This window comes from Equus asinus, chromosome 22, assembly GCF_041296235.1.
Source record: "Equus asinus isolate D_3611 breed Donkey chromosome 22, EquAss-T2T_v2, whole genome shotgun sequence".
In the NCBI taxonomy this organism is placed as follows: Eukaryota; Metazoa; Chordata; class Mammalia; order Perissodactyla; family Equidae; genus Equus; species Equus asinus.
This window is the reverse complement of record NC_091811.1, coordinates 26,118,089-26,130,918: the sequence shown is the minus strand read 5'-3', so window position 1 is coordinate 26,130,918 and position 12,830 is coordinate 26,118,089. Positions and strand designations below refer to the sequence as shown.

The window sequence follows — 12,830 nt, the reverse complement described above, 5'->3', positions numbered from 1 at the left end:
CAAGCAGAAATGCATTCCCAGTGCTGCCCACTCTTCTATTTTCCAACAGATGAGACATCCAGATTTTTATGTAAAACCTGACAGCTTTAAATATTAACAACTAGAGAAATGGGGCAGTGGCCAAAGTATAAAATAAGTTTGTTGGCTGCCAGTTTATGGCCACTGAAAGAGAACTGTACTGTTCTCAAGATTGCATTTATACTGAAACGCATAAAACTCTAGGCCCTGAACTCAAATCATCTCTTTAGAGAAATAATTTTTTCTCAGTATATTTGGAAGACTCACCCAGATTAGAACTGAAACATTTCTCCTACTCCTCTATTTCTGTAATGCCAACATTCCATATTTGTTCTAGTTAATAAATACATCTGCTACTACTCCAATACAGCAAAGGATGGGTACTTCATGTAACAGAGTAGAAGCCAGTGGTACAAATATGAATATATATTGATGTTAGTTAGCACTTCTTGCTTCTGAGCATGAGTTATATGAAAAATTTCCTATACTTTTTAAACATACCACATTCCCCGACCCAATCACATATGATAAAATGTATGACATCTGGGAAGCAAAGAAACTGAAAAGCATTCAAATATTACTGGAAAATTAGATATCTGTGGAGTATTTCATGGTAATATTCAGAAACATTATGTAAACTGATCGTCAGCATATCCTTGCCAAATAGATAAGAATTTTTCCATTTTATAAAGGAGAAACCAAGAGTCAGAAAATAGAATGAGTTGGTCAATACAAGAAAAAGGTAGCAAAAACAGGATTCAAATTTAGGTTTGAACTCTTGATTAATGTTCTTTCCTCTATCTCAACATTTCCCTTAAAGGCTTACGCTAATGAAAGGGCTTATGAAAAGAGTAAACAAATGGGAAAGAAAAAGTGACAAAATAATAACATAAAATCTGAATTATCGGGGCCAGCCCAGTAGCGCAGTGGTTAAGTGCGCACATTCCGCTTCAGTGGCCTGGAGTTCACCGGTTCCGATCCCGGGTGTGGACATGGCACCGCTTGGCAAGCTACGCTGTGGTAGGCGTCCCACATATAAAGTAGAGGAAGATGGGCACGGATGTTAGCTCAGGGCCAGTCTTCCTCAGCAAAAAGAGGAGGATTGGCAGCAGTTAGCTCAGGACTAATCTTCCTCAAAAGAAAAAAAATCTCAATTACCTAGGTCCCAGATTTATTATGCCCTCAGTTGTTCAGCACAACAGCTAACCTGAAATTCAGCATAGAAAATCTGAACACTCACCAATCTCAAAAACAATAATTCCAGTGAGGTCTAGTTTATGCTTATAGTTGCAAAACTGTAACATGGCACTGAAAGAATTAGCAACAATATCCTGAGTACCCACAGAGGGCTGGTGTTTCCCCATGTACAAGAAATAATCAGTGGAGTCATCTTGTGAAGGGTGGAGGTAAATTTTATAGTCCCTAACAGAAGGCAAAAAGAGTGGATCATTAAAATTTCCCTGAGGTCCTACTCTGAAGATTAACATAAGTTGATCAATAATTTCAACCTAGCCAGTTTTCCTCCAGCAATAAAGAATATCAAACCAAGTAGCTGGCTTGAATTGTATGAAACTTTTGAAACACAGTGAGCTGTGCATACTATGAGAGGCATGAAAATAAGAGTGATTAAGCACATTCGCTCTCCTATGTCTTACTCCAGGGCACAACCTTATTGAAAGGAATGATGGATAGAATCTCTCAAGCATAATGAATTCAGTGTTCTTTTTCTCTTTTAGGGGCAAGTTCATAGGGCTGGATTTACATAAAGTAATGTTCCGTTTATGAGAATCTACTATATCACATAAATAGTCCTAACAACGTTACAAAGTAATAAGTTAATGAAAGTGAAATAAGCATGCTAAAGCTGTTGATGAAACTGAGCTAGTAATGTCAAATATATTTTAGGCCACTGAACAAATGAACAATTATTTTATTTAAAAGAAACTAAGAACAAATATAAACACAATTTTTTGGCAAGGCAGCAATTTTAAACTGTTAAACTTTATAAATATAGATCTTATACTCTACCTTCATGAAAATCAAAACAGAATATACGTTCTAGAATACTTTTCAAACTGAATTCCACAGTCCCTTAGCGCCTGGAGTTCTACAAATAAACGACCTAGATCCTGACACTAATAGAAGATTAGAACTGTCATATATGATCTGATTTCAAAATTTTGTTTTAATCAACCTAATTGTTCTCATTTTATTAAATAAACTTATAATAAGTAAAGGTTATAAATGTACATTATAAAATAAGTATACAACGATAAAATACCACATGTATCCCTTTTATATATTGGGGTCCTTCATAAGAATTTAATGTGCAAAAAGTTGCTGTTTTTTAAAAGTTGTTGCATTTAGAAAGTTCAAAACTTATTGTTCTATGTCCTATTAGTCAGGGATATATTCAAAATACTCTATTGACAAAGCTAGAGGAATGTACTATACCACCTAGAAAAAATTTTAATGAGTACTGCAATTTAAATATTAGCGCTTAAAGTATAACTGTTCTGCTATCTGAAATATTATGTGAATACAAATTTCATTCTCCCACCTTTCTGGGTCACTATGAACTTACAATATCTCAATAAACGTTTCTACTTCAGAACAATGTTAAGAAAGCTTTTTGAAAATTTTGAAACTAAACTTATAAAATCATTGAGTTATATTACTTTTAAATATACCACAGGTTTAAACTAAGACTAAAGTGGACATCAACAATTAATATCACTTAATTAACTGAAACAATTGAGCATTTGCTTCAGCTCTGTTGCACTAGAATCCATTAGCTATAAAGAAAAGGGGTATCCAGACCTAGAAGGTGTGAACTTATTTCTAAATTCAAAATCTGAATCTGAATGCCACTTTAAGAAAAAAGTAATTAGGATAAAAAGTTAGCACCATTAAAAATGTGAAAGAATTGGATGGCCGGGAGGAGGCAGCATAAGGAGAAAGAATTGGAACCTATAGTACAAAAAAACTCTAACAGTCTTAAAAAAATTTTTCTTTCTGTAACTATGATTTATATCCAGAGAATTAACATTCTTTCCAGAAAGCTACCAAACAATACCTCCAAAACACACATACACACACAAAAAGCCAGGAAAATCGCATTCTTCGTGCAAAACAAGGCTTATTTATGGCTTCTCTTTTAAAAGTCTATTCAGATGATATACTGCTTTTAATTTCTACAAATAAATATCAAGCAAACTAAAATATCCAACACAAAAGGAATATTAAGTTAATTAGAGCCAGAAAAACACTACTGTGATGATCAAATGTTCTGGCAATGACAGAACATAAGATGGTGAGAAATTACAGGAATTTAACCTTTGACCTCACCAACCTATGTACTGTTTCCATAACAGAGGCTTAAAGGTTCTATCAGCAAACATTTCAAGTTCTTAGCCAGCAAGCTCTAAGTTCATCTTCCTATATAAACTCAGTAAAATTACAATGTTTTTTAATTAAAATGTTCAAAGATAAAGAGTAATTGGTTCTTACCTCTGGTCCTGATGCATGTGACAAGTCTCCTCACTGGCATAGTTGCTGCCTAAGCAGCTACAAAGACTAGGTTAGCAGCCATTTTGAGACAGCTGCACTGTCTCAGTTGCACTAAAGTGTAATTAAGATGGCTGCAATGTGCACTCAAGAACTCACACAGTGAAAACTCAGCTATGAATCAAACAAAGCCCCTCCCACTTTGTCAGCCTGCAGGAAACTGAACACAGACAACAGCTAATGCATATACTGCAACAAACAATGCAGCTACTCAGGACAGAGAAAACAGCTAAGGCAGCAAGCCAGTTTTGTAACATAATGCCTGTGAAACCCGACTTGCAATACAGACTTTGGGCACATCCAGATCCCAGGCAGCTTGAAGTCCACGCCACATATTAGCAGTTACAGAGATAGAGCCAAATCACACACAGCAAACATCAGGGAATTCGCTTGAAAAAAAAGCCTCCATTTCAGTCCAGAAAAAAAAAGTCAAACTCTGCTCAAGGCTCCCTTTTTAAAAAATCTTTTATAGTACTTTTATCATGAAAAGAGTGCCAATTTTTACAATTTCTGGAAAATTAAGATGTTTAAATCCTGATAGTCAATTTCCATTTATAGAAGGCTAATTAAAGATTTTCCCTACAGAATCTAAGCCCCAAAGTGCTCAAATCCAGCAGAATGGTTAAAGCTGGCAATCAAATTTTTGAATCTTGACAATAATTTTAAATAACTGCTGGGGAGGGACTAGAGTCATTAGAGCTATGATGGCAACAAGGGTTATTTTGAGTAATCTGCCATAAAGATAAAAATAATTTCTTCTCTTCTGTAGTCCAGATGGTCACAAAGACATTTCCAGGTGAATGTTTGGTCCCAGGGCAAATTAAATTGCATGCCCTGCCACAGACCTCGCAACATTTTGATATGGGTAAAAAGCAAATAAAGAATGTGGACACTCCTGGGGAAAAACAAATAAGGAGACCAAAAGGGTATAATTCAGTCTGAAAGTAGGTATATTAACAAGACAAATTTGAGAGAGATCCCAACAAATCTGTCTTAGCAGTAACCTAGCCATCAAGAGACCTGAGGAATCTGCTTGACAGTTCACACGAGCTATCACCTTTTCCTTCTCTCTCCCTTGGTTTACCTTTCTCAAATTTAGCTGGCCTGTGCTATCTGGTCTCTATCCACCACTACATCTGGGTATTTATTAAAACAATTGTTAAGGGTGTAGGGAGTGGGAGGGGTGTAACTAAAAGGAGAAGGGCCCCATAAATTGATAATTGTTTAAGCTGAGTGATGGGCACATGGAGTTCATTATTTCATTCTATTTCTGTATATTTGAAATTTTCCATAATAAAGGTTAAAAAAAAATCAGCTTTTATAAGGTCCTTATTTATTCTACATGAGGCAAACTGGATCATGTATATAAAAACTGCTTCGGGTACTGTCTCAGGGGAAAAAAAAAAAGGTTGTACCTGATCCAAGCCACATTAGTTCTTCAAAAATGTAACTGTGATTCCCTGACGGTGGCTCAAATCTATTCATTGAAAGCAAGACCTTGGTAAGAGTCAAACAGGATAGAAATTACCGTAGCACCGGAATGTGAGTAAGGTTAATGGGGGACAAATAGCCAACACACTTAGAGCTGCTTGATGAACGGATTCTGATATTCAGGAAGCAGATTCTTTTGGAAGTCTGTTCCACAAAGATTCAAGTTACGTACCACATCATGAAATGTATAAAGCGCCGCCCCCTCCCCCCTTTAAGCCTCCCCTGTCTTCTCAAATACCTTTCCAATGTAAACCCTGGCTACTTTTTCCTCAGTCTAAGCTTTCTTGGTAAGCTAAGCAGCTAGATGGCTACTATTATTGGCTATAAGATCTACTTTTCACCCAATTTAGATTTCAAAATAAGACACACAATCTAAATTTCATCATTATACCAATCCTCCTCCAGCCACTATAATCATTTTACTACCAACTTACTAGATTTTCTGTATTATCCCAAGGCACAGTAAGTCAAATCAATAAATATGCTGATTGTCTACTATATGTAAGGGGCTTTACAAGACAAAGGACTAGAGAGGTACATTAATGTGGATCAAGCCTTTAGGTAAATTTTATACACATTATCTCAATTAATTCTCCCACTAACCCTACAAGGCAGGTTTTCTCTCCAATTCGTGATTGAGGAAACAAGCTCAGAGATTACACAACTTCACAAAAGTGCTAAGACCTCCATGTACCCTAGACTACACTCAGCCTGAGCCCACGGAACTCTGTCCACCCCTTTCCACATTGGTTGTGTTTCTGTACATCATGGAAACAGTTTAGGAAAGGAAAATGTTTAGGCTGTTATTCGGAAAACGGGTGCCACTGCCAACATGTTTCACTCTCTAGCCCAAAAAAAATATCCTAGTTCACCCGATAAATCCTATTCATGATTCAACCTAAATTTCCTTCTTACTGACAATCTTTTCCTTACTCTCCCTTCTCCTTACTATGTCCATCTCCCAAACCAGGTCCAAGTGCTCTCTCTCAAGATCTTTCATGCATGTTATCATTACACTTAACAAACGTCATTACTTCTATCTTTATATATCAGTTCCAAAGGGACAGAAACTGCAACTTAATTCATTTCCATTCACTTCCATAGTGTGAAACAATGTTTATTTGCTCAATAGATACTGAGTTGAAATTAATTCCCAGTATTTTCATTTCTACCACAAAAATCTTAGAAAATTCTGTATCTTTAAGGACTTTCATTTTCAGGATCTCAACCCTTATTTTCTAGGAAGAAGAAGCAGTCAACTAATAAGTCAATTAAGTTTGTGGTCTTGGCCTAACAGACCTCTGCACTTCAAAACCTAGGATGGAAAAAATACCTTTTGTAGAGCATTTTCCAGTTTTTAGTGTTTTTATAGGCACTATACAGGAGCTACTACATGCTTAGAACAGCTGAACTCTGAGGAAAATCTACAGAAAATTATAGAACATAAGCATACTATTTACATTTAAATTTTTTAATATTACTAAGAAAGAATATAACTTGATTATATAATGTCATAGATTATAAGAAATTTGTTTCAGATAGGGTCAGTCTAATAAACCCAATCACCATTTATATGTAAAAGTAAACACATTTGGAAACTATTTCTAATATTAGGCAAATATTTCCATGATTACTCAATATTTTATCTCCTCCTAAATAAAAACTAGCACTTTCCACATAATTTTTTCATTTCACTCTTACAATGACCACGTAAAATAAGAATGCTATAATCTCAGATATTTATGACCAGAGAATGTAATCATTTGCCAGCAGTCACACAAGTATTGTGAAACAGAACTAGAAGAGGATTAACTCTAGTCAACTACACTTTTTATATATATCACACTATTAGAAAAGTTTACATATGCAAAATATTGAAAATTCCATAGAACCTAAACAAAAGGTTTCATTGCACTAGAGAGAAGGTAAATATACTTTTCATTTATCCAGTTAATATACTTTAATTATACAAATTATCAACATCATACTTATTAAAAACTACAGTAAAGGTATTTTTTGAAGGCATAAATCCTCAAGAACAGGGAGAAAAGTAAGAGAGACAATAGCTACAAAGATTTAGGGAGCTGGAAAATAAGCAGAACCACTGGTAACTAACTTAGCAGCTCCCCAAAACCCATATTCCAGGTTGTACTGGGAACAAGTTAAGAACCAATTTGATTTACATGGCAGCAATTTCAAAAGACATAGGAAATAGAAGAACTAGGTACCTTTGGAAATTGAAGTGAGGGGAGCAAATAGGATGATGTGGTTAAAAAAGGGACTAGTGAAAGCTGTTTGTGAAGCAGTAAGATACCCTAGATGCCGTCACCAAATACATTCCACTGAATACCTGCTCACCACAATCCTAGCAAAAGTCTGAAGACAACATCCACAGTTAAAAATGAGAGTACATACCAAAAAGAGAGTAACATTGCTGACTGCAGAGACTCCTAGTCCTGTTCCTCCAATAATCTCCCAGAATGCTACAATCAAACCCTTATTCTCCATAGATGAAAATGGAAGGATATTCTCTGGGGGTATCTTAACAAGTACAAAAGACCTTAAGGTCTTGGGAGCTCTCCCAAAATGGCCTACTCAAATCAGCCTATAGTGAAGTTCAAAACTGATAAATTTAGACATTCTAATCAACTTTTTAATCTTCCATAATATATTCTACAGTCAGGCAAGGAAGACGTAGGGAACTAAGAAAAGTGTAACATGGAAGATAGAGATGAAAACAAAAAAGCAAAACAAAACAAAAACACAAAGTAACAGACTATCAGGAAGAAAATTTCAAAAAATATTAATATCCACAGATAAGAAAAGATGTTGCATTTATGTGTCAATAATAGAATACTATAGGCAAGGAACAAAAAAAAAGAAATTGAGAACATGATAGAAAAAAATGAAAAACTCAACAGAAGGACTCAATGACAAAGCTGATGAAATCTGCCTGAGCAAAAAGACAAAGTTGTAAATAGGAGGAAAAACATAAGAAAACTGGAGTACCCATCTGAAAATTCATACTAGAATGACAGAATGGCAAAAGAAAGATGTCACCAATGAAATCATTTAAGAAAAACTTCCTAAACCGAAAGGCAAAAGTTGCTAGTCTGGTAGGGCCCAGTGAATGTGAGCAAACAATAATAAACAGTTCTACTTCAAGGAATTACAGTGAAATTTCAGAACACTGGAGCTAATCTCAGATTCTACAAGCTTCCATGGAGGAGAAAGTCAGAAATAAGAATGTCTTCAGGTTTCTCAGTATTAATAGAAGCAAGATCAGGGAGCAGTGCCTTTAAAATTCTAAAGAAAAATAATTTCCAACCTAGATTTCTATACCTAGCCAAACTATCAATCAAGCATAAAAACACAGAATGACAATTTTCAGACACACATGGTCTCAAAAGATATGCCTCTCACACACATCTTCTCAAAAAGCTACTAGAGAATATGGTCTCCTCCCCCTAATGACAGAATAAGTCAATAAAAAGACATGACACATAGAAAACAAGGGTCCTACACAGAAGAGGGGTGAAGGAAATCCCCACAGTGGTAAATAAAATTCTAAGGATGACAGTGGTGTACCAGATATAGAGAGCAACTAGGTCAGACTAGAGCAATGAGACTCAAGAAACAAAAGTGAGTCAAGATCCTTGCTGTCACTGTACCTGATGGAAAAAAAAAGTGTCTTCTAAATAAACATCAAAATCTGAAGTAAAGGACTGTACCAAATCATCTTAACTATTACTATTACATGGAAAAGATTCATGGATGCAGGCATCCTGTTATAAAGTTAACATTATATTCGTGAATCAACATCTGTCATAAATGTATCAAGAGAATAGGTTAGAATTTCCATGATTGTGTTAGTCCAGTGCAGACAACTTTGTGTAAGTAGATTACTTCACCCTAGATCAGTAAAACAAGAATTACCTAGGACTAAATGAACTGATTTCATTGTGGTTAATATTTTATCTTAATGGTCATGTAGGAAAAACAACTTCTTAATATAGCTTTAACTCTCAATTTAAGATACATTTTGTATAAAGCAGTAATTTAAATAATATCTTGATCCAATACCTTCAGAATTCCAGGGGAAAATTACCCTCTGAATGATCTTAATATAGGTGATAAGTTAATAAACCACCAGAACACTTCAAGAATAATTCTGTAGAAAAATACTGAATATATTGATTGGCCTTGTCTAAAAACTACTTAGCACAAACATTAATATTATATTAAGTATCATAACAGTCTATTTTTTATGAACCAGTTTACATAGTTTCATTAAGAAACTGTTTTCCTTCCTACCAGGATAAAATTGGATAAATCAAATTTGTAACCATGACCACAAGAGAAATGTGACATTTAAAAACAAAACTCTTTTAATTAGGTATGACAAGAAACAAGGACTGCACCTCAAATGCAGAAATGATGCCTACTACGTCTTCACAGGAAATCAATTTAGTATCTCTTCTACAGCTTATGGATTCCCAGCTTTAAAGGGAATAAAGAATATCACTTCCTGCCAAACACAGAACACTGACAAATGTGGGAATCTCAAAGAACCATGATACCCTAACCAGTTTTAAGTACTGCAGGTGAAAACTCATTGAGATAAATTAGATGGCTCTTGGTTCCTGATGTTGTAATCAAGCAGATAATAAATAAGCAAATTATTATACTTTACAAAGCATCTAGACAGATGTTAACTCTTAAATCTCATGTCAAATGGACAAAGTTTTGTTAATCAGCCTATAGGGAAGTTTTTCTATATCAATCAACACCTCATTAGACCTATCTAAATAACACAGTGAAATAAAATAAAAGATCCAAACAAAATAAAGAATTAGAAAATCATTAAACAAATTTATATAGTTAAATCTGTGCCTTAAGGGACAGAAATGTGGCCACAGGAAGGGTTACGAAACAAAACTGATACTTTGTTTTGTCTCAATTTTGAGTGAGCCTGTCCAGCAAGTTCCATAGCTGGGGGGTGAAGTGGAAGATAGCACTCTGCGCCTGAAATTTAAAAAAGAAAATGGGATAAACGTATGTAGATCCAGTCCCCCAAACAAATGACTACATCTCTAACTTTGGCAATATGACTGTCTACAGAAATTTAACAAACCTTGAAGATATGAGAATTAATGTGAGAAAATGGCCACTTTTCCACCATGAAGAGGCTTACCATAAACCTCGTGAATTTAGTAATCTTGTAGGGTTTTCTATTTTTTAAATACTTTGGGTTTTTTTTTTAAGATTTTATTTTTTTCCTTTTTCTCCCCAATGCTCCCCGGTACATAGTTGTATATTCTTCGTTGTGGGTCCTTCTAGTTGTGGCATGTGGGACGCTGCCTGAGCGTGGTTTGATGAGCAGTGCCATGTCCGCGCCCAGGATTCGAACCAACGAAACACTGGGCCGCCTGCAGCGGAGCGCGCGCACTTAACCACTGGCCATGGGGCCGCCCCTACTTTAAGTTTTTTTTAATTTAATCCATCAGTCCTAAACCTGGACTCTCTCACAAACCTTTGCAAATAAGCTGCTTTTCTAAATGCTTATTTTCCCTACTAGTGAGTGATATTATCAGACCTGCTTTTCTAAATTACTTTTTAAATGCATTTAAATTCTAGCTCTAGTAATCAAGAATACTGTTGTTTTCTATAAATCTCCTTGCACTGCGGGGCTCCCTATAGCTGCACATAGCTGCCTCTTAGTAAATATTCATGCCTGACTAATTGAATTCACCAATTGATTGAAGCCAGAAAAGAAAAATATCTCAGGAACAAATGCTAAGCAGTTTATATATCTAATCTCATTTAACCCTCACAACAACCCTACCAGGCAGGTGGTATCACCATTTGACAGATAAGGAATGCCCAGGTCCCAAGACAAAATTGCGGTTCTTTCCACTTCACTATATTACAAACTGGTTTTAGGAAAATCCTTTGCCTTTTCCCCTGTTCTTTCTTTCTTCATTGACTTGTTTTTATCTCCTAACTTTTAAATCACTTCAAGTAAATTTTATACGGAGTGAATTATATAAACTTAAAACATAAAACAATTATATCATTCCATCTTTTCATCAAACTCTTATTGATCTGCATACATATGGCCTTCAGAGTTATAGTTTAGGAACTTCTTATTAATAGGTAAGCAATGGTGTTTCCTTATTTTCTTAAATTTCTTCTATTTCTTAATGAAAGAGATGAAATAATTTTTTCCAGAAGTTGTTTTACTATTTATAATTTTTCACATGCAAAGTGCTTGTCGAATCTTTTGACAATTTATGCAGAGTGCTTTAAGCAAATTTCATGTTCAAGTATTAAAAAAAATAAAGTTCTGACATTTGTGAATAATCATGAGTTAATGGAAAGAAAGGAGTTAGAATATCTTACTCCCTTTTTCTGAAGCTCCACTTAAAACAAAGGGGTTCTATTCTTTCAATAAGCAAATATTTATTGACTATTAAGGTAGGCATTGTAGAAAGCCATCTTATACTTTTAATAGTGGTCTTATCAGACCTAACTAGAAGGAATCGGCCTTAAAATGTGACATTTGTCAGATATGTCAGTAAGATACAATTCTTAACTGCAGAAAGCTTATAAAGTACTACACAAATAACTATAAACATAAAAGTAGAGAGAAATAAATGCGTTTAAAAGAGAGACAAAGTATAGCAAAGTAAAAAAGAGAAATTAGAGAACTTCCAGCTGTAACAATATCCTTTATTAGGCATATTATGTGGGCACCTAGCAGCAATGACTCTTATTTACAAAGATCAAGGATTTATATCAGGGAGCTATTTAGAGTTCTCCTAACATACTACCTTCTTTCCCACCTCTGAGATTTTGAACATCCAATTTATTCCCTTTACTGAGCATATTCTTCTAATGCATCCCTTAAAATAAACTCCTCTAAGAGTTCATTGATCTCCCCTCAATAGAGTCCTACTTTCTGTGCCTTACACAAATATCTATTGTTAAACTTATCATATTCTACAGAAAGCTTTTAATTACTTACTTATTAATCACATAAGTTTTACCTATACGCAAGGAATTTACAACCACAATCTTTTTACCTGTGTATATTTCAAGGCCCTCAAAAGTCACATTTTCCATCTTGAAAATGTGTATTTTATACATATAGTTATAAGTGGAAAAAAATAGAATCTGGATAAGATAATTCAAACATAAACTCAACTCTGAGACTAAAATAAGCAGTTCAAACAACTGTCACTGACAGTTTCCCTGCAGTCCTTCATCCTTTTAGAATAAGCAAGTTAACTGGAAAGGTTAAAACACTGTATGCTAAAGTTCAAAAATTGAATTAAACTTCCAATTCTTGCAACGCTAATCATGATTTAATATGTTTTCAAAGGCAACCAGAAAGGGGAAGAATTCTACCAGAAAAGAGAAATATTTCTAATAACTACAACCTCAGCCACAAATCATGAATACAAAGCTCTCAAAATTCCATTTCAAAGGAAGATATACAGAGTGATAACTGGATCTAATTCTCAAAACAGCTCTCACCTTTTATAAAACACTCTAATTTTAGCTGAGCACAAGGTTATCTAGCAAGATATACATTTCCCAACCCTCCTTTCCCAGCTAAGTATGTTCCTGTGACTAAATTCTCACTCAAAATACGAGTCAAAGTGATAGATGCCACTTCCACATCATGCTCTGACAAGAATGAGTGTGCACTCCCACAGCCCTTTCTCCCTTGCCCCTTGCTGTTGAAACGC

General features: G+C 34.9%; 1 protein-coding gene across 4 annotated transcripts in view; it reads right to left on the bottom strand.

Annotated features, from left to right (window-relative positions):
- The window catches only part of ATF7IP (activating transcription factor 7 interacting protein), a 113,100-nt gene that overhangs the window by 93,941 nt on the left and 6,329 nt on the right, over positions 1-12,830 (bottom strand). For 2 of the 4 annotated variants that reach the window (XM_014834207.3, XM_044775161.2), the window contains exon 1: positions 3,529-3,868. The exons of the other annotated variants lie outside the window; for them this stretch is intronic. In XM_014834207.3, coding sequence (XP_014689693.3) covers positions 3,529-3,545 — 17 coding nt within the window. In that variant the 5' untranslated portion in view covers positions 3,546-3,868. Of the gene's footprint in view, positions 1-3,528; positions 3,869-12,830 lie in introns of those variants that run through there. 4 annotated transcript variants of the gene reach the window in all.